Source organism: Pleurodeles waltl, chromosome 7, assembly GCF_031143425.1.
Source record: "Pleurodeles waltl isolate 20211129_DDA chromosome 7, aPleWal1.hap1.20221129, whole genome shotgun sequence".
Classification (NCBI taxonomy): domain Eukaryota; kingdom Metazoa; phylum Chordata; class Amphibia; order Caudata; family Salamandridae; genus Pleurodeles; species Pleurodeles waltl.
In genome coordinates, this window is record NC_090446.1 from 128,059,777 (window position 1) to 128,080,648 (window position 20,872).

The window sequence follows — 20,872 nt, forward strand, 5'->3', positions numbered from 1 at the left end:
TTCTTTCATGACCCTGATCTCCATTTTAATTTTTCTCATTATTGCTTTGTGGCAGATATTATTTGGGGTGATGCCAGGGATGAAGGCAAACAAGTGCAAAGCTGCTTCCAGCACTAAAGAGAGGTTGGTAGCAGTGAATGGGGTACCTTGGTGATCTCCCAGAAACTAAGAACAGTATAAATGGAGAATGTGCTCAACTGTTCTCTGCTGCCTAGAAGAGGGATGTAGATGTGTGTGGATGGCAGTGGGCTGTCCTATCTCTAGGCCTTTTATCCCAGTCCCTGTCCGATATCTCCCCTAGATGACCTTGGTTTAGCCCATGCTCTTGCCTTGTAACTCCACCTCTCACCTCACCTGTATTCCTCATTATGGCTTACCCAGATGTGTGGTTCCAATTGCACTTTTTGCTGACGTCAGGCTCCGCAGAACAGCTGCAGATGCGTTTCCATTTATGTCATCTCTCACCTTGTCCTGCCCATCATTCATTGAACACACGGCTCTAGTTTTCCAGTATCTCACATCATGCTTGTTGTTCTGTTCATATATACATGCCTGAATAGGGTGCTCCATCTGACACCACTCCACTATCTCTCTCTCTCCCCTTCTCTCTCCTTCAGCTGGAGCCCTTCCACGCCTCCATGATCCTGTTCCTTGGACGAGCTTGGGATGCCATCTCAGACCCAGCAATAGGATTCCTAGTGAGCAGAAGTCCCAGTAGGAAGTGTGGTAAATTGATGCCATGGTGAGTAACCACTGGGATGCTTCGAACAGGGCAAGAGTGACTGTATCTGTGGCTACCAGGTGGCAAGGCCTGCTATTTCCCCCCAGGAATTGCTTTATCCTTGGGTAATCATTCACATTAAGCAGGGCTCCTAGCCCCCTGGCCTCTGCTTCATCGGCATAGATGATCAAGTGTACTGAGAATTCGAGAAAATCGGAAACCGGCTTATCACAGGGACCTGGGGAGCCCTGTGATGGCTCACTCACGATGTGAGAAACAGGAGTGTCTGGATCAGTGTGTGATCCCAGGCCGGCTGCACTCCTGCCTCTCACATTGGGCGTGACTGGAAGGCACCGGACCGTTGTGTGAGGCAAGGGCAAAAACATCCTATTGTCTTTTTTTCTTCCCGATTTGCATCCTGATACATTGCTTAGAGAGGCAATAATGGTGGCTTTGAGGGGAGAATAGGTGGGTGAAAGGTTAACCTGCTTCATTGGTCTACCCAGCAAGAATCAGAGAGAAGCATCAAGCATCTCAAATAGAGTCCTCCAAGGCCTTTCTGACAGACTGTCTCCGGGCCCTTAGTGACTTTTGTTGTGTGGTGTTTACATTTGCTGTTCTTGGGCTATCCGGGGAGGAATGTTGAGGGAGGTGGTTACACGGTTGATTGCATGCTCCCTCAGGAAGGGTGGGAGTGGAGGATGTGGATCTACTGAATCTCTGAGTGAGTAAACGTTCTGTTACTTCTGTCTCTTCGCATCCTCTTTCTCCTAGTGGTGGCCTTATCCCCTCTGTTCATACGGTATTGTGGCATTACGTCAAGAGCTTCAGTATAAATGTTAATTGATTCTGAATAATGTGATTAGCTGGGCTGTGAGTACTCATAAGGTGTGTCCCTTGCTGTGTTCTTTCAATAAACTCTGTAAAAACTTGTTGGAGGGATTTGTTTCTGTTTCCGATCCCTAATCCAACAATCAAAAATATTTGGTGGTGCTTCATCCTTCTCTGCTTTTTGACATGTCCTGCCTTTTTTTCTCCAAGTTGATTTGATACTCATTTCAATGAACGTGTTCTGTGTGTTCTTCTGGGATGGTAAATAGTAGAATCCAAGCTCTTTGTGGTATGCTTCACAGGAAGCGACTTCATCACAGAGATGATGGATTCTTGAATAGATAGTAGTTCACCCTTAGGTTGTCTTCATACTCTTATGGTCGTGAGTCTAGTATCAGTCAAGGTTCATTCACAAAATGCGGCAGCCCTGCGAAACCCCAAGAAGATAAACTCTGTCCTGTTTAGGAGAACAGTTGACATTTAAAGGCGACTTACCTTTTGCCTGGCCCTGGCTTCTCACAAATGTCCTTACCAAGAAAGGATGAATACTCCCCTCATCCAGGCAGAAGATGGACTTCCTCTGTACTTTGCATAGAGAAACTGTGCACCAGCATTGGGAGTTGTCTGTAAGGTACTGGGCCCAGACCACCACTTTCCTAAATCACTCGTGACTTGCCATAGGTGACGCTCAGAAAATGAGCCAGAATCCTGAATAGAAGCCCACAAGGTTTAATGGCTCAGCTGCCTTTGTGTCATTTGGTGTCTTTTCCTGGTTTGGTGTATTTTCTTATAGTTTTTTGAAACTATAATCGAACATTGAGGGACCCTCCTGCAGCCTTGTTTTTGGAAAGCTGGAGTAGCCCCGGGATTGTTAATAGATCTCACAGTGTCCCATTCGCAATTTTCTGTTCTTCGTGTCAGCTTTAGTTTGGGTCTTAAAAGAAGAGGGAATATCACGCCCTTCGTTTGGTAAGGTGAGGGGCGGGACATCTCCCTTGGTTGACAAAATGGATGCTAGCCATTACCCTCTGTCCTTGGGAAACGAGTAAACTTAGAGCCGACATTGCCTCCAGCCAAGGGGCAGGGCTTGGCGGATAGTGCGGCGTAGTAACTAATACACCCCCAGTTGTGCAAAGGTGAGTTCTTAAGCCTTTGTTAAGTATGCTTATGGAGTTCTGTCACGAGATATCATTTATGTTTGAATCCTATACCTAACAGTGCATTGCTTTTCTACTCCTGCCCTCTACTTCAAATCACCGACATTGCCACGCGTCATACTTGCTGTTAGGGCTTTGTGTAGACCTCACCTCCTCAAAATCTTTCTGGTTTTTTGCCTTTTGTTCCCCTGGCAACCAATTGAGAGTCAGCCTCCGTGTGAATGTTTACCTGCTCCTTGCGTCACTGAGTAGGTTTACCTGGCTGTCTGCTTTCTGTCTGAGCAGCATCTCCACCTGGGCCCAAAACCAAGGCCTGATTTAAAGGGCCGCCAGTCCCCCTCCGTTTGTTTGGGTTCGTCTAGCTGTGAGCTATCTAGAGCCCAGCACCTAGATGGATGCTAATGCAGTGGAGGGAGACAACGGCACACGTCTATCACTTCACAAGTGCTTAGGAGAAAGTATGATTTGTAGACAGACTTTTGACTTTGTTCAACCCATGTATACAGTAGATTTTCATACATTATAACAATTTGAGAAGTGTTGAACAGTATGATTAATTACACAACTATTTTAAAATAGCACTTATTACATTCGTTTTTTTAATGTAATTATTTTATAGCGCTACTCGTCTCAATCCAGGGTGTCAGTGTACTTTACATCAATACCATGCCTTCTACAATCTAAATCGTACAAGTGTGTAAATAACTGTATGGGATATGTTACAAACAACTGTGAGGGTTACAAGGTGTAGGAGTCGCACATTGCCTATGCCGGTAAGCATTTGATGTTAAGAGTGCATGGTCGTTAGAAACACGAAGTTGAGAGTTAAAACCTAAAGTTAGGGGTTGGGGTTGTCGGTGTTAATACGGCTTTGTTACTATGAAGAGCACTTTCTTAGCAACCTTAGATTAATGACGGATTGAAAAAAAGAGGGTTCTAAACCCATGCCTTGCACGGAGCTCCTTGATGCCACTTCAGAGCTCACTGTGCCATAGTAAAAGGATTGCAACTTAAGAACGCTAGTAACAGAAGGATCTCGGTGTCAACGATAGTAACCCACTAACCTATCTACATAAAATACAGTTCTTTGATCTGCATGTTACACTGTGCTTTGCTGCAGGCACAGGACCCTGTGTTACTTTGGGTCATAACTGTGACTTGACAAAACACAGAGCTCTTCAGCATGTGCATTATCCGTCAGAGCTACCTTGCCATTGTTGTTATTGTCTTCTAAAATGTGCTGTGCTGGGCACGCAAAGATCTCTGCAGCAGGTGGCTTAACCCAAAGAGATATTTTAAAATGTAGCCTCTCGCTGATCAATTAAGTATCTCAGGAAAGATTTACTGTCTCATTTGTCCTTATTGGCAATTTCTTTGTGGCAGAGGTTTTAAAAAATAAATGTTTAAATTGACTGTCCGACTCCCCTTTTCATGATTCTGCCCCTCATGACTCCACCCCTTTTCCGTTGCCACACCTCGACCCCAATTATGGATTGCCAAAATATATATTTTTTCATTTCGAGTATTGCCTGAGAGCCACTCTATATATTCCTTTCTTACTCTTAATCTAGGTTGCAGACCCTCTTTACTTTTTCTCTGTCTCCATTCTCAATCCAGATTTGGATTGTACTTGCAAGCTATGCCCTGTTCTGCTTTCCCACTCTCTCCCTACTCTTCCACTCTCTGAGTTACCCTCCTCTTTCCGGGACCATGCACTGCTTTCCCTGCGTTCTGTCAGCCCCCCCAACATTCATATTTCCAGCAGGTCCAGGAGCGAGGCCCCACAGACCCAATTCTTCTTGTGCACCTGAACAATATGAGTGGAAAGGCAGCTCCTGTAGTTTCACTTCCTCCATGGTACAACATGGTCCCTCTCATGATGACCACATGGAAAGGGAGAAGGCTGCTCTAGGTTACTTTGAGTCCCAGGCTTCTTAACCAGAACTTGCTGGCTCGGTCCCAGAAAATCTTCATCCTCCAGAGCAGTGTTTTGTTGAGGCATGAAAGGGTTCTGTGCCCAGGACTTTTACAGGGTGATCTTGAGGGGCAGATCAATCCAGTCTGGAGCTAGGTAACAACTTGTTTTTGTATTTTCCTTTTAACCTTAATCCATGGACCTAGGTTATTTGCTGCCACCTTGTTCCGTGCCTTTCTAGAACTTCCTTGCTTTCTGCGTTGGTTCAAATTCCTTTTTAGGCCATCGTACTGTTGGTGCCAAAGCTGCATTGCTGGCTTGCGACAGATACGGACTTGAAGAACTACTTGCAATCGCCACGCCTTGGCTACCGTTCTTGTGTTCTACAAGCAGTTCACGTTGGACCCTAGCACCAGCACTGACATCTGGAGTGTTCGGATACGTAAAGAATCTTTCTGACTAGACTTCTCTTTGCATGTCACGTCTTGAAGGGCCATCCTCTTGAAACATTTAATAGAACTTAACAAAACGTGTATGGTGTTCCAAAGAGCAATCGTTCTTTCGTCCGACTCCAGGGGACCACAGTTTAATTCAACAATGGCTTTGATGGATGATCCTACCCAGGTATTTCAGGGTGGACACTCGGTCTTGACACTTGATTGTCGTCCAGGGTAATGAACATTATTTTACAGGTATAGCCATTGAGACCTTAGAAAACGAAAATAGGGGTTACAGGATTCTCTTCCTGCCACTAAATAATAAATAACTTTTAAAGATGTAATAACTAAGTGTATACACGTTTCAAAAAATCAGAGTGACAGTACTGTATAGTGCCTGATAAATGATACAAAGTACCTTGAGTTTAATAGGACCTTCAATCTGGACCAATGTAGCTTCTCAAGAAGAGGAGTTGTGGGGCCAAATCTCCCTGCTTTGAACAGCACGTGGGCATCTGTATTTGATGACCTGCAGACTAGAGGATGTAGTTAAATTACGTTTAATCATTAGAGAGTAAATGCCTCCGTCAGCCACTTTTGCTTGAGGTCATTACTAGGTATGGCTCTGCAGATCAGGTCTTTTAAAGTAAAAAATATGCATAAACACACCTTCATGTGCGCGCAGAGTAGACCTCTGCGTTCACTCACTTGGTTGGAAAGGGCACCCATTTCAAGCACTGATGTAAATTACCAACACAGCCGGTTCATTATCGCATCGGCTTTGTGGAACATTTTAAAACACAGCATGTTTTGATTTGAGACAAACGGGGTGACCGGACAGTGTTGTGTGCTTTGCAGGCACAACGGGGGGCGAGGGTACCCTGCACTGCAACATGCACAGCTCTGCAGCGGGTGTTTGGCATCTAGCACGTTATGTTCTGTGAATCTGCTTTTCGGCAGAATGTGTGTCTCTTGGCTCTGGCGTAGAATGTGTGATGAGCGTAGGGTTCCAAGGCCACCAATGTACACCACAGGTGGATTAAATCGAGACACATGGTGTCCTGCATAAAAAAGTAACTTCAGATCCCAAGTGTCACCATTATCCTACCCCTAACAAAAATGATGTGTCGGATTGCTTTTTACAGTGAATCATCCAGGGCCATCTGTGATTTAAAGCAGTGGGTCCCAACCTGTGGTCCGGAGACCCCTGAGGGTCCGCGAAACCTCCTCAGGAGTCCGCGCATGCTTAGAAAATTAAATAATGTTATCACATTAGGTCCCCGGCTTTCAGTAATGACTCAGTGGGGGTCCCCGGATTCCAATTATGATTCAGTGGGGGTCCCCGGGTTCCAGTAATGATAAAGTGGGGGCCCTCAGAAGCCAAAAGGTTGGGAACCACTGATTTAAAGGAAGAATAATTTGGCTCTTAGTTTCTCCGCCCTCCCCATGTGCTCCCATCATATAGTGCTTCCAAAATTGATGCTATTTGTTAATGTGGCTATTTTGTTCCACAGGATCGTTGTGTCTACTCCATTTGGTGTACTCTGTTATTTCTTCCTTTGGTTCTCACCCTCCAACTCCTCATCTGTGGTGCTCAAGTTTCTGTGGTTCCTGGCCATGTACTGCTTTTTCCAGACCTGCATGAGTGTGAGTACCTGTGCATTCTCAGATCTGCATAAATGTGGGAGCGCACTATGCTTGTAGTCCAAGAGTGTGAGTGTGTTATGCCTACTTTCAGGCCTGCATGAGTGAAGTAGAACACTATGAATACCCCCAGACCTGCATGATTGAGAGTCCCTCTGCAAAATACACAAGTCTGTGTTCTGTACCTTCTCTGAAATCTGCATGAGTGTGGGCGTGTCCTTTTCATATCCTCAAACCTGCATAAGTGTAGGTGTTTTATACCTACTCCCAGACTTACATGAATGTAGAACTGTGCTATGCATACTGTAAGATCTGCACAAGAGAAAGTATCTGCACCTAATTCCAGGCACTCGGAAGACTCGCCTGTGAATGAGAGCTACATAAGAATGAGTGCTTTGGTGTATACTTTGGTTTGTGTGAGTGTGTTTTTTAAGGAAACGCTCAGCGTGAGTATTAGTGCCCTGTGCGTAGACTCACTCAGTCTGAACATAAGCACCCTGAGAACATGCTCAGCCACGCCTTACTATGAAGTTTCCACCTTGCCTTCAGACCCGCCTGAGTATTAGAGTGCTATCTCCATTCCTACTCCCAGATCTCCATCATGTATCTAAGAGTTCCTTATGCCGGTACTAAGATCACCTAGTTGACATAATTAGTCCTTCCTGAATGTAACAATGATATACACATATAAAGCGTTTAGGTGCTTTTATTGCTCAAAATGCAGTGGTATAAATATACATATTTCACAGAGGACCATGAAATAGGGAAATATTGACCTATGCCCTGTGAAATAAGTTTATTTTTATAACGATAAACAACTCTGCAGAGATTTACCACTGTCAGGACTACTAGGGTTATGTGGCAAAGTAATCTAAATTATTCTGCACATCCTCTGGCAGCATTTGTTTCATTCATTTGAGCTGGCAACAACATTTTTGTAGAATCTGCAATTTAAGAAAATGATTTGACAAATATGCTAAATCCATAATTATGTGGTAACCACTGCATGGACATAATTGCAATCCAGTGGGCTTCACCATTGCCTAAACATAAACATTGTAATTATTTATATAAAATACACAGTGGCACGTGCCACAGCCTAGTTATAGTTAGGTCAGAGTTTCTGAGGAGAAGGATTTTTATTTTGCTAATATCTTAGACGCCCTTTGACAAATCTTCACAAAACTGTCAAAAAAAAAGAAGTTTATTCACCTCAGCTCTTTTATGGAAAGTTTCATGCTGATTTGTCAAGTGAGAGGCACCAAAATGTTGATTTCCCATGTTAAACTTTGGTGTCAGATACTGGAAAAAACAGTTGGATGAAACAAAGTTGCAATTTTACTCGGAAAGTGTGCTTTTTATGATTTGGCGAAATTAGCATTTAAAGAGGGGCTTGTGTTTGGTATGTAGGGGTTAATGCTCAGAAAAAAGTTTGGTATAAAAAGGAGAAAAGAATGTGGCTTGGGCTTGTGTGCCTCAGCCATGTGTAGTGGGGGTTGGCTGCACACAAGGGATTGGCTGCAGGGCCTGTGTAAAGAGCCGCAAACCCCACTCTACATTTTTCTTATGTGGTGCATTTGCCAGGATGTTGGTGAAACAAATGTTTATTGAGAGAAAGAGAAGGAGGTAAATGGACAGTATATGCTCACCAGCATCCTCTCTATGTATTTTCACTATAGAAGAGTAGTGTTTTCTCATATATATATATATATATATATATATAATCATATTCGTGTAGCTGTAGATATACATGGTGTGCATACTCCTGTCTTTTTGTGCGGGGCATCGATGTGTGCAACTTGTTTTTGTTCGAAAAACTCTTTCCGAGACACAAGGTATCTCTGGTATACCACATGGGTTTCGGCTCCATTGTCCGATTGTATTTTTCTCCACTGTCATGTGACTAATTGTGCTCCATTTCGACCCCACATGGTGTTCTCGTGGGGCTCTTGGATACGTTCCTCGTCTGTCGATTTTTACAGTCTCTCTTACTAGTCAGGTCCACTGTCGCAGGTTTCCTCAACTCCGTCCTCCGGTTGTCAGCTTCTGTCGGTTGGGGCCATGCCCCTCTGGCCTACCAGCGCTACAATATCTAAGAAGGTTCACTCAATAGAAAGAACTCCATTCTGGTTCTGCCCTACTTGCTGCGCCAAGTACCCAAGGCGGACCCAAAGGAGCTCAAGAACGTCCGGCCCATCTTCCTGCTCTCCTTCCCGGCAAAAGTCATAGAGAAAATTGTCAACAAACAACTGACCCGTTTCCTCAAGGAGGACAACACTCTGGACCCATCCCAATCCGGATTCCACAGCACCGAAACCGCCCTCATCGCCGCCATCAATGACATCAGGACCATACTTGACAATGGTGAAGCTGCGTCCCTCATCCCCCTTGACCTCTCAGCCACATTTGACACAGTCTGCCACCACACCCTACGCACACACCTCAATGATGCAGGAATCCGCGACAGAGACCTGGACTGTATCACCTCCTTCCTTCCACTCTGAAGCCACCAAAATCATCTGCGGCGTACCCCAGGGATCGTCCCTCAGCCCGACCCTCTTTAATGTCTACATGGCTCCGCTCGCTAACATTGCCCAATCTCCCAACCCCAACATCGTCTCTTATGCCGATGACACCCAGCTGATCCTCTGTCTCCCTCACCAAGGACCCTGCCATCGCCAAGACCAACCTCCACGAAGGAATGAAGGGCATCGCGAAGGGATGAAGAACAGCTGCCTGAAATAGAATTCTGACAAGACTGAGGTCCTTCTCTTCGGCTCCACCCTCTCCGCCTGGGACGACTCCTGGTGGCATGCCGCACTGGGAACTGCTCTGACACCCATCGACCACGCACGCAACTTGGGATTCATCCTAGACTCTTAACTATCTATGACCCAGCAAGTCAACACCATCTCCTCCTCCTGCTTCAACACCCTCTGCATGCTTCGGAAGACCTACAAATGGATCCCCACTGAAACCAGAAGGACGGTCACCCAAGCGCTCGTAAGCAGCAAATTGGACTACGTCAATGCCATCTACACAGAAACCACGGCCAAACTCCAAAAAAGACTGCAATGCATACAGAACGCCTCCGCACGTCTCAACCTGGACATCCCCCGCCACTGCCACATCACAGCCCACCTGAGAGACCTACACTGGCTACTCATCAACAAGAAAATCACATTCAAACTCCTCATCCACGCTGACAAGGCACTGCACAACCCCCGACCAGAATACCTCAACAGATGGCTCTCCTTCTGCACCCCAACATGACAGCTTCGCTCCACCATGCTTGCCCTCACCATTGTTCCACGCATCCACAGAATGACCGCGGGCAGCAGATCGTTCTCCCACCTCCCCGCCAAGACGTGGAACACTCTTCCCACCCACCTGCGTCAGACAATGGATCTTCTTACCTTCAGGAGACATCTCAAGACATGGCTGTTCAAGCAGTAGCAACCCCACCCCAACCCCCCACCTCCGCACCTTGAAACCCTCACGGGTAAGTGGTGTGCTCTACAAATACTCTGATTGATTGACTGATTGATTGAAGTACCCGAGAACAGACCTACACAACGTTTGTAACCTCTGCTTGTCCTCTGACCATCGAGAGGACTTATGAGCTGCATGCCTTGTGGTGTATAATAAGAAAACTCTTTGGAATCGACGGACATGGTGCATTGTTTTGGCCTCCGTGGCGCATCATGAGGAGGAGGAAGATACTTCCTACCTCTTCGAGGACCAAGAGGAGCAGGAAGATTTTCAACCCGACGTTAAGATTGAGGAGGATATCTCATGGGAAGCGGGGGCTCCAAGGCTGATGACAAAGCAGGTTGATCCCCTTCCTGCCCAGTGCTTGATAACAAAGGCAGAAGTGAGTACCACCTTTGAGGTGAGTACCACTTTCCCCCAAGCCCTTCACCCTAAAGTGGCATCTGCTTAGCGCTCCTGTGCTCCATTAGAGACCTCTAGTCCTCCACTGCCTCTGGCTATGGGTGACGTGGAATTTCTGAGTGAGAACCAAAATCCTCGTCACAATTGGCACCTAAGTCCTCTTCAAAGCCTGATTTGTTGCCATTAACTGCCTCGGCGCTGGACCCAAAGATGCCCTCTAATGTCCCATTGGGGCCAAGACACTTAGCGCTGAAAATGTTGGAGGCAGATTAACCAGAGACGAAGCACTCCGAGCCAAGATTAATTGAGCCAAGACCTATTTCGGCCTCCTCATAACATCATCCCTCCTCAGTGATGTCCAGGCAGCCATCTACAGCTACATCTTCTGCGACATCTGAGGATATGGAACAAGCAGTCCTCACATGGCTTCAAGAACACCTCAACGCCAGGCAGAGACAGATCCACATTTAACCTGATACTATTCGAATCCTGGCCAAGTTTTCACAACCACCTAAAGACTCCATCCCTCATAAGAGGAAATTTACTTTTGAGGAGGCCATCAACCCTCTTGTGGAGCCAAAGCATAAGAAGTCCAAGCGCCATGACAGAAGCACTTCTCCAATGCTTCCTGGTCCTTCCCGTCGTCCTCTTTCTCCTCTCCCTCTCCCTCTCCCTCCTCCTTCTCCCCAACACCCCTATTCCTACATCTCCACTGCTACCTGTAAAACCTCAGTCACACTCACCACAATACAGGGTTCTTCACATTCCGGAGAAGGGGACAGCCGGTCCATCCTATGACCCCCAGTGCCCTGATCTGTGGGGTAATTATGACGTGGAGTCCCCAGCAGACCTTGACCTATATCCACCAAAGCCCTCGCCCCCGAATGATACCACCTTGAACCATGAGGTCCTACACAGAGCTGCCACCTTTCACAAGGTAGATCTACATGTACAGTATGAAGAAGAAGACTTCCTTATGGAGGCCCTCTCCTCTACACAGCGGTCCCTCCCGTACCTATAGGGTATGCTCAAACCTGCTGCATCTTTAAAGAACCTGTGATGGTAAGGGTAGTCACACCTAGGTGGACAAGAAGTTCAAGGCTTCTCCCTCTGACCCATCCAATATCAGGGGCAAGTTACTCTCCCCAACCCTATTTCCTAGTGGTTCGCACAGCTAGAAAACCTGCTAATCCACAGGGCACAGGGGATGCCCACCTATAGGCCAGAAGAGTAAAAAGCATGATGCTGGTGCAAAACGTGTTCGCCACAGTCTGCTACTCTGCAGCGTATCACCAGTTCAATAGGGCTTCTCTCCTGGTACAACGAGCTCACTGAGACCAGATGAAGTACCTCATTCAACATCTCCCAGAGCAGTTTTAGAAACCAGGCAGGAGTTGGTGGCAGAAGGGAAGATCATTTTCAACACCAACATCCACTACGCTCTTGATGCTGTGGACAGTGCTGCTCGCGCATAAATGGTGGTGTCCAGCTATGCCACCACACTTGCCTACAAGTTTCCAGCTTTAAGCTGGAAGTTCAGCAACCCCTCCTAAATGTGCCTTTCGATGGGGAGCCTCTCTTTGACCCCAGGTCGATGAAATGCTAGAAAAAACAAGACGGACACAGCCAATGCCATGGGGGCCCTTTCAACTCCAGCATCACGCAGCTCCTTTCGCCGCTCCCAGTACCGTGGTGCGGCAAGAACTCCCACCCAGAAGACTTCCACCATTTCCCCCCTGACAACACCAGCAGACTCCCTCACGGGGTTACCACTCAGGAGGCTACAGGGGAAATAATAGTAAAGGCAGAAGGATGGGCACCGCCTCCAGAGGGGCTGCCCCTCCCAAACAGTGACACTGTTTCCCTTCACCCCTCCAATCATACAACACCGATCAGGAGAAGACTGCAGGATTACCTGCACCAATGGGCAGAAATCATCTGCGATCAGTGAGTCCAAGCCATCATACAAAACTCATACACACACCACCAAACATTACCCCCCATTCCCGGCAAACACCGACGATCCCCAAACATCAGCGCCTGCTCTAGGATGAGATACATGTGCTATTCGCTAAGGGCACCATAGAACCAGTACCACTACAACATCGCGTCTAGAGGGTATCCTCCCTATACTTTCTAATCCCTAAAATAGACGGTTCTTACCCTGCTCACATTTGTGCCCACCCTCCTTCTTGGTCACCGTTGGTTGTTGCAGCTGTTATTTTCTTTTTCATCTATACTATGCATTATCATCTTTTTCTATACTCTCTATACTCCAGCTATATCTACAACATCTGTGCGTAAAAACCAACCTCACAATGGAACGGATGCCCAAGCACATTACCAGAGATAGGTATGGTCACTATACCTCATGACTCTTTGAACAAAAACAAGTTGTACATGTCTGAGCCCAACCACCCAGATGGCAGAAGTATGCTCAGCATGTGAATGTGTAACACTACATGCCACAAACCAATGCTTACCAGGTAACATTATTTGTAAATGTATATATACATATTCCAACATTCACTTCTTTCCCTTCTCCTGAAAAGAAGTACATCGACTCCTAGTTGCAGTGGTTCCAAGCGCTTTATTAAAATTGGAGATATGCTGCAGGGTGGCTCACTAAGTGAGCCACCCTGCAGCATATCTCACTAAGTGAGCCACCCTGCAGCATATCTCCAATTTTAATAAAGTGCTTGGAACCACTGCAACTAGGAGTCGATGTACTTCTTTTCAGGAGAAGGGAAAGAAGTGAATGTTGGAATGTATTTTCGCGAAGCTCTGTTTCCGTGACATTGACCCGCCCTGCTAGGGTCTGGGGCTCTCTGAACAGAGCAACTTGGTTGTGGCGAATATATAGATATTCTATATCAAAACAGTACCCTTTCAGGCGTAGAGTGCGGCATAAATATACAAAAAGAAGCAGAGAACTCTGGGTAGTTCTCAGGATTAGGTGGAGAGCCGCTCCTGTATAGAGCACCTTACAACGCAGCAGCACTCTAAATCTACTCTCCTCAAATGTCTGCTTTTCTAGCAAAGGTTTTAAGCATAGGATTAGCACATTACCATCCACGCAGTGCTAGAAAACGAACAAATTATTTTGACATTCACTCAGCAAAGTCTTTAAGCATAGGATTAGCACAGTGCCATCCTCACTGAGCTGTAAATTAACAATATCTTTTTTGACCAGTCCAGGCACAGTATTAGAGCTTTGGATTTCTAAAATATTATCCAAGCAAAGCCAACCTGGAATGAATAAAAGCAACCCCTGTCAACGTGTTTCACTATCATTATCATTATAGCTCTTCAGCGATGTGTGTGTGTGTGTATATTGATATATTAGTTTTTTGTCTTTAAACTGAAATAAGTGTAAAAGTACTCGGTGTACAGACCAATGTAAAAGTGTTCCTTGTGTACTCTGACCTCTGTGAGCACACGCTTAGACCTGTATGTAGTTTCATAGCATACTTTTGCCAACACAAATGAGTAAGGAGCATGTTCTAGAATGACGTAGCACTACCAGTTCTGAATTACCCTCTCCACCCCAGCAGTTCCACTGTCTCCCTGCAGGCAGTGCTTTGTGGTAGAGCGCAGAAGTTGAGCTCCCAGCAGACTTGGATCTGCACCTTAGGAGGAGCAGCTGATATAGAATAGACCTTGGGGCTAGGAGGAAATGAGAGATCATAAGACCTGTGCCTACTAGCGCAGGCATGCCCCATGATGTTGCAGTTATAACCATGCTGTGCTTGCCTCCCCAGTGCTATCATGTGCCATACACCTCTCTGACCATGTTCCTGGGAGGAAGCCAGCAGGATCGTGACTCTGCCACAGCTTATCGTAAGTACCTGGGAAGGGTTCTTTTGGAGGGGTTTTGTTGTTATTTTATATCAGGGCTAAGAATGGTGTTGCAACATGAAGCGTGTAAATGCTTTGAGTATAATTAAATTGGGTGTTATTTAGAGTGATTCTTAATTGACAAATTATAGTTCTCTGCGCTACAAAACACAAGTTATAATTTTTGTTTTAGGTACTATTATTAATCTAGCTGTAAAAATTTACATCTGGGGAGTAAAGAGGACAACTGAGCTAGAATACACATTGTGAATGGATTTTGTAAACTCCCTTAATCCGTGTCTCCAAGGACAAAATATAAAAATAGAAATGAGAAATGGATGGTTCAGTCATTTGAGCAGGAAACAAATCAAGAGCGCTAAACAGTCCTGTGCATTTTTTTTGGATATGCTAATTTTTTTTTTTTTTTTTTTACATATAGGACAGCTGGGGTCAGTGGATAGTGTGCACAAGGTATTTGCCACAGTGTTTAGCCACTTAAGATGCTTACTTCCGTCTCGTCTCTGTACACTGCAAATACGTCCGGTGAGATCATAGATTATTAACTGGGATGTGCAAGGTAGGAGGTCCCACAAAGTTTTATTTTGCTGCAAAACACTTGGCTTTTCTCTGCTAGCCCAAAGCAACAGAAATGTTGCTTAAGAGAAATGCAAATAAAGAATTTAAGAATCACCAACACAACTAAAAACCGAGCAGTACATTTCCCAGACCAATTTAGTGAAAACTACAAAACCCATGCAGACAATAATGGACTTTGAATCAACGGAAAACAGTCAGTATTCTCAAAAGGTTCCAACAGTCAAGGCCCATACTTCTGACACTTCAGTGTTAATGTAATCCAGAAAAACACCTGCCTTCAAAGTGGCAGCCCCCATACCTGTATGTGTTGAACTGTTTTCACCACCCGAGATTTGTCCTAGTACAGTGAGGAAAAAACACTCACAAGTTACCCACAAATTAGGATACACACTCACTGTAACAGACTTGTAGTTACAGACACAGAAACATATGATTACGCACACCCTATGACACCCCAAGAGGCAAGCAGAACAGTAACAAAATTTGTGCTACAGTTCTGGTCTCCTCAGCTTATATCCTAGTGACTAAATCCCCTTTCCCTCTGCAGTGTTAGTAACATAGTCCGGTCAGTGTGAGTATAGGCAGCAATAAGGCAAAAGGAGGAATGCCACAGGGTACCACATGTTGGAAACTCAGTTATGGTTGCAGTATCCTCCCACTTTTTGCCTGTTTTTTGATGCAACTTTGACTGAAGTACACTGGGTTCCTGCTAACCAAGTCCACAGTGCCAGTGTTCCTTCCCCTAAAACAAGACCCCTGGTCACTTGATCCCCAGGTAGCCAGGCCTTTAGCACCTCTGTAAGACCTTAGTAAGTGGTACCCCTAGTACCTAGGGCATAGGTACTGAAGAGGATCCCAGTGAGATGCCGCATAACTTGTGCCACTAAAAGGGACCCAGCACCAACCTCATGCAGACTCCCACTTCAGGCTGCGTGACAAAGTGCCCCCAAAAGTGAAAGACCAAGATGGTACAGCCTGTGTGCCATGTCCCATAACACAGCCTGTAATATTTGTAAGTCACCCTTACAGCAGGCCTTACAGCCCTAAGGCAGGTTGCATTATCAATCAATCAATCAAAGAGACTTATAGAGTGCGCTACTCACCCGTGAGGGTCTCAAGGCGCTGGGGGGGGGAGAGGAGAGGGGATATCACTGTTCGAAAAGCCAGGTCTTTAGGCTCTTCCTGAAGAGTAGGAGGTCCTGGGTCTTGCGGCGGTGGGTGGGGAGGGAGTTCCAGGCCCTGGGGGCCAGATAGGAGAAAGATCTGCCTCCAGTGGTGGTGTGTTTGATGCGAGGAACTGTGGCGAGAGAGAGGTCGGCGGAGCGGAGGTGGCATGTGGGAGTGTGGAAGGTCACTCTTTCGTTAAGGTAGGTTGGGCCGGTGTTGTGGAGGGATTTGTCTGCGTGGATGAGGATCTTAAAGGTGATCCTTTTGTCTATGGGGAGCCAGTGGAGGGATTTGAGGTGTGGTGAGATGTGTTCATGTCGGGGGAGGTTGAGGATGAGTCGTGCTGCTGAGTTCTGGATTTGCTGTAGTTTGCACTTGAGTTTTAGTGTGGTGCCGAAGTAGAGGGTGTTGCCGTAGTCAAGCCTGCTGCTGATGAGTGCGTGGGTGACTGTCTTTCTGGTCTCTGTGGGGATCCATTTGAATGTTTTTTTCAGTGTGCGGAGTGTGTTAAAACATGAGGAGGTGAGGGCGTTGATTTGTTGGGTCATAGAGAGGGAGGAGTCCAGGATGATGCCGAGGTTGCGTGCGTGGTTTGCGGGGGTGGGTGCGGGGCCTAACGTGGTGGGCCACCAAGAGGGGTCCCAGGTGTTTTTGTGTGGGCCAAAAATGATTATTTCAGTTTTGTTGGAATTGAGTTTAAGGTGGTTGGCTGTCATCCAGGCAGCGGTGTCAAGGAGTGCAGCATGTAGGTTGGATTTGGCGGTGTTGGGGATGCGGGTGAGGGAGAAGATGAGTTGTGTGTTATCAGCGTATGAGAGGATGGTGATGCCGTGGGGTTTGAGGATGTTGGCTAGGCCGGCCATGTAGATGTTAAAGAGTGTGGGGCTGAGGGAGGAGCCTTGTGGGACTCCGCAGGTGATTTTGGTGGCGGAGGATTGGAAGGGTGGGAGACAGACTTTTTGGGTTCTGTCGGTAAGGAAGGAGGTGAGCCAGTCCAGGGCTTTGTGGCGGATCCCGGCGTTGTGAAGTCGTGTGCGGAGTGTGTGGTGGCAGACAGTGTCAAAGGCTGCGGAGAGGTCCAGGAGTATGAGTGCTACGGTCTCGCCCATGTCGACTCTGGATCTGATTTCGTCGGTGCATGTGATGAGAGCGGTTTCTGTTCTGTGGTTCTTGCGGAACCCAGATTGGGAGGGGTCGAGTGTGTGGTTTGCCTCGAGGAAGTGGGATAGGCGGGAGTTGACTATTTTTTTCCGTGACCTTGGCTGGGAAAGGGAGGAGGGAGATGGGGCGGTAGTTGGAGAGGTCGTCTGGGTCGGCTTTGGTTTTTTTTAGGAGCGCGGCTACTTCCGCGTGTTTCCAGAGGTCTGGGAAGGTGGCGGTTTTGAATGAGCTGTTGATTATGGCTCGGAGTTTGGGGGCGATGGTGGGGCTGGCCTTGTTGTATATTCGGTGGGGGCATGGGTCGGAGGGGGAGCCAGAGTGAATGGAGTTCATTGTTTTTTCAGTTTCTTCGTCGGTGGTGGGGGCCCAGGTGGTGAGTAGGTTGGGGGGTGTGTGTGGTGGGTTTGTGTTGGGTGGGTGGAGGGTGCGTGTGGAGGGTGTGTGTGGTATGAAGCTGTTGTGTATGTCCAGGATTTTGCGATCGAAATGATTTGAGAGGGAGTTTCAGAGGGTTTGTGTGTGCGTGGGGTCTCTGTTGCTGGCTTTGGGTTTGGAGAGCTCTTTGATGATGGTAAAGAGTTCTTTGCTGCTTTGGGAGTTGTTGTCAATGCGTTCCTTGTAGTGTGCTCTTTTGGTGGTGCGTATGAGTTGGTGGATGCGTGTGGTGGTTTTGAGGGCAGAGAAGTTTGTGGTGGAGGGTTCTTGTCTCCAAGATTTCTCTGCTTTGCGGCATTTGCGTTTGGACTCGTAGAGTTCAGTGGTGAACCATGGGGCGTTCTTGATATTGCGGGTGGTGATGTTTTTTCTGAGGGGCGCGAGAGCGTCGGCACAGGTGGTGATCCATTTGTTGAGGTTGTGTGTGGCGGTGTTGGGGTCGGTGGTGTTGGGGGGGGTTTGTGTCAGTTGGGAGTTCAGGCGCTCAGTGGGGATCTTGTCCCACATGCGGTAGGGGGTGGTGTGTTGGTGGTGGTGTGTGGGTGGTTTGTTGTAGGAGAAGTGGACGCAATGGTGGTCCGTCCATTGGAGTTTGGTGGTGTGGGTGTAGGTGACGTGTTGGCTTGAGGTGAAAATTGTGTTGAGTGTGTGTCCAGCCGAGTGGGTGGGGGCTGTGACCAGTTGTTTGAGTCCCAGGTTGTTGAGGTTGTCCAGGAGGGAGGAGGAGTTGTGGTCGTTAGGGTTTTCCAGGTGGAAGTTGAAGTCGCCGAGGAGTATGTAGTCTGTGGAGGTGAGAGCGTGCATGCTGATGGTGTCAGCGATGGTGTCACAGAAGGGGGGGCGTGGTCCTGGGGGTCTGTATATGAGTGTGCCTCCGAAGGTGGTGGTGTTGTTCATGAGGAAGTGCATGTGTTCTGCGTTGTTGAGGTTGTTGAGGGTGTCGAGGGTGTTGGTGGTGACCTGGATGGTGTCTCTGTGAAGGATGGCGATGCCGCCTCCTGGTTTGTTAAGGCGGTCTTTGCGTTAGAGTTTGTAGCCCTCTGGGGTGGCTATGGCTTTGTCTGGCTCAGATGTGAGGTTTGTCCATGTTTCTGTGAGGAAGACGATGTCGGGTGAGTGTGATGTGATGAGGGCCCAGAATTCTATGGCACTTTTGTGTAGGGACCGGATGTTTAGTAGCAGGCAGCTGAGATGGTTGCAGGTGGTGTGGTTGTTGTGATGTGAGATCGTGTTTGCGGGGGTGCTTGTGTAGGTTGTGGGGTTTGTTGGTGGGTGCAGATGTTGTTGTGTGGAGGCTGTTGTGTTTGGTGTTGTGTGGGGTGCGTGGGAGGTGCGGCAGGAGAAGGGGCCTTGTGTGTGGGGCTGGTTTGAATGCAGTTGGGGCGAGCTCCGGGGTGGAGGGAGACGAGGGAGTGGGGGTGGTACTGTAGTCTGGGGCGAGTTTGGCTGGTTGGGCCAGGGGGACTGGTGCTGGGCGCGGACGGGCGCAGACGGGCTTGCCTCTGGCGCGCCAGCGGCACGGCCGCACAGCGACCGCCATTCAGAGGGGGAGGTGGGAGGGAGAGGCAGCTGGGATGTGGGCGGGAACAGGAGAGCGAATGGGGGCGGGAGGGGGGCAGGGACGCAGCGGCGGGGAATAAGCAGAGCCGGGGGAGCGCACAAGGGTCGAGATGGCCCAGAAAAGAAGAAACGGTGTGGTAAAAACTGTGGAAAAAGGCACAAAAACAAAACAATGCACAGACTAGTAAAGAACAGCGGAAGACAGAAGGAAAAAAGATATGGTCAGAAACAGTGGAAAAGGCGCAAAAACAAAACACAATGCACAGACTAGTAACACTTACCAGCGTCACTGGACACCAGGGATGTGCAGGAGGGCCTCGAACACGCGATCGGTCGCGTGGGTCGGGGAAAAGCGGCACAGCAAGGTCGTGCTGTCGGCGCAGGGGAGCGAGCTCCGGCCAAAAAGGTCAGGGGTCTCTTACCTGCGTCGTGCAGCGACCGCCATTAAGAGTGGGAGGTGGGAGGGAGGGGCAGCTGGGAGGCGGGAGGCAGGCGGGAACGTGAGAACGAATGGGGGCGGGAGGGGGACGGGGCCGCAGGGACGCAGCAGCGGGGAATAAGCATAGCCGGGGAGCGCACAAGGGCCGAGATGGCCCAGAAAAGAAGAAACGGTGTGGTAAAAACAGTGGAAAAAGGAACAAAAACAAAACACAATGCACAGACTAGTAAAGAACAACGGAAGACAGAAGGAAAAAAGATACGGTCAGAAACAGTGGAAAAGGCGCAAAAACAAAACACAATGCACAGACTAGTAACACTTACCAGCGTCACTGGACACCAGGGATGTGGAGGAGGGCCTCGAACACGCGATCGGTCGCGTGGGCGGGGGTCGGGGAAAAGTGGCACAGCAAGGTTGTGCTGTCGGCGCAGGGGAGCGAGCTCTGCCAAAAAGGTGAGGACATACCTGCAAGAGCAGATAATACCATGCCATTCTTTGTCAATTCTTAGACACATTAAGTGATCAGGAAAGCCATTTTAAGTACATGTGCTGGACACTGGTTAGTACGAATTTCCCAGCTACATGATGGCTTCACTGAAACTATTGATGTTTGTTATCAAACATCGCATATTAATAAACCCTCAATGATTCCAGTGATGGATTTATTAATACATGCACCCACCTACCAACTGCTGGTATGCTGACTGACTGTTTCTCCCCAGTCTTCCACCAACACATAAGTTTCTGACCCCCAAGACTGAGAGCCTTTGCTCTCAGGAGGTCAAGAACAAAGCTTGCTCTGACAGGGATGGTACACACGCCTCTCAACAAGATGACCTGCAAATCTTGCATTCCAAAGCAGGAGGCTTCAAAGAAGCCCACCACCTTGGGTATGCACATCTGTCTTTCTCAGAGGAGAGGCCATACACCCTGCCTAAGGGCCCATTTGGCACCTGGTCAGGTGGGAAAACTAGCTGTGCAAGAGGTGCATTTCACTGCCAGGCAGACAAACCCCTAGGGTGACTACCCTGACGTGAACACAACCTTCGAAATTCCACTATCTTGTGTGTGGTGGGG

At 47.8% G+C, this 20,872-nt stretch overlaps 1 protein-coding gene across 1 annotated transcript in view; it reads left to right on the forward strand.

Moving 5' to 3' along the window:
- The window catches only part of LOC138303832 (sodium-dependent lysophosphatidylcholine symporter 1-B-like), a 121,583-nt gene that overhangs the window by 18,537 nt on the left and 82,174 nt on the right, over positions 1 to 20,872 (forward strand). The window contains exons 3-5 of the mRNA XM_069243297.1: positions 618 to 742; positions 6,576 to 6,708; positions 14,361 to 14,439. Coding sequence (XP_069099398.1) covers positions 618 to 742; positions 6,576 to 6,708; positions 14,361 to 14,439 — 337 coding nt within the window. The remainder of the gene's footprint in view (positions 1 to 617; positions 743 to 6,575; positions 6,709 to 14,360; positions 14,440 to 20,872) is intronic.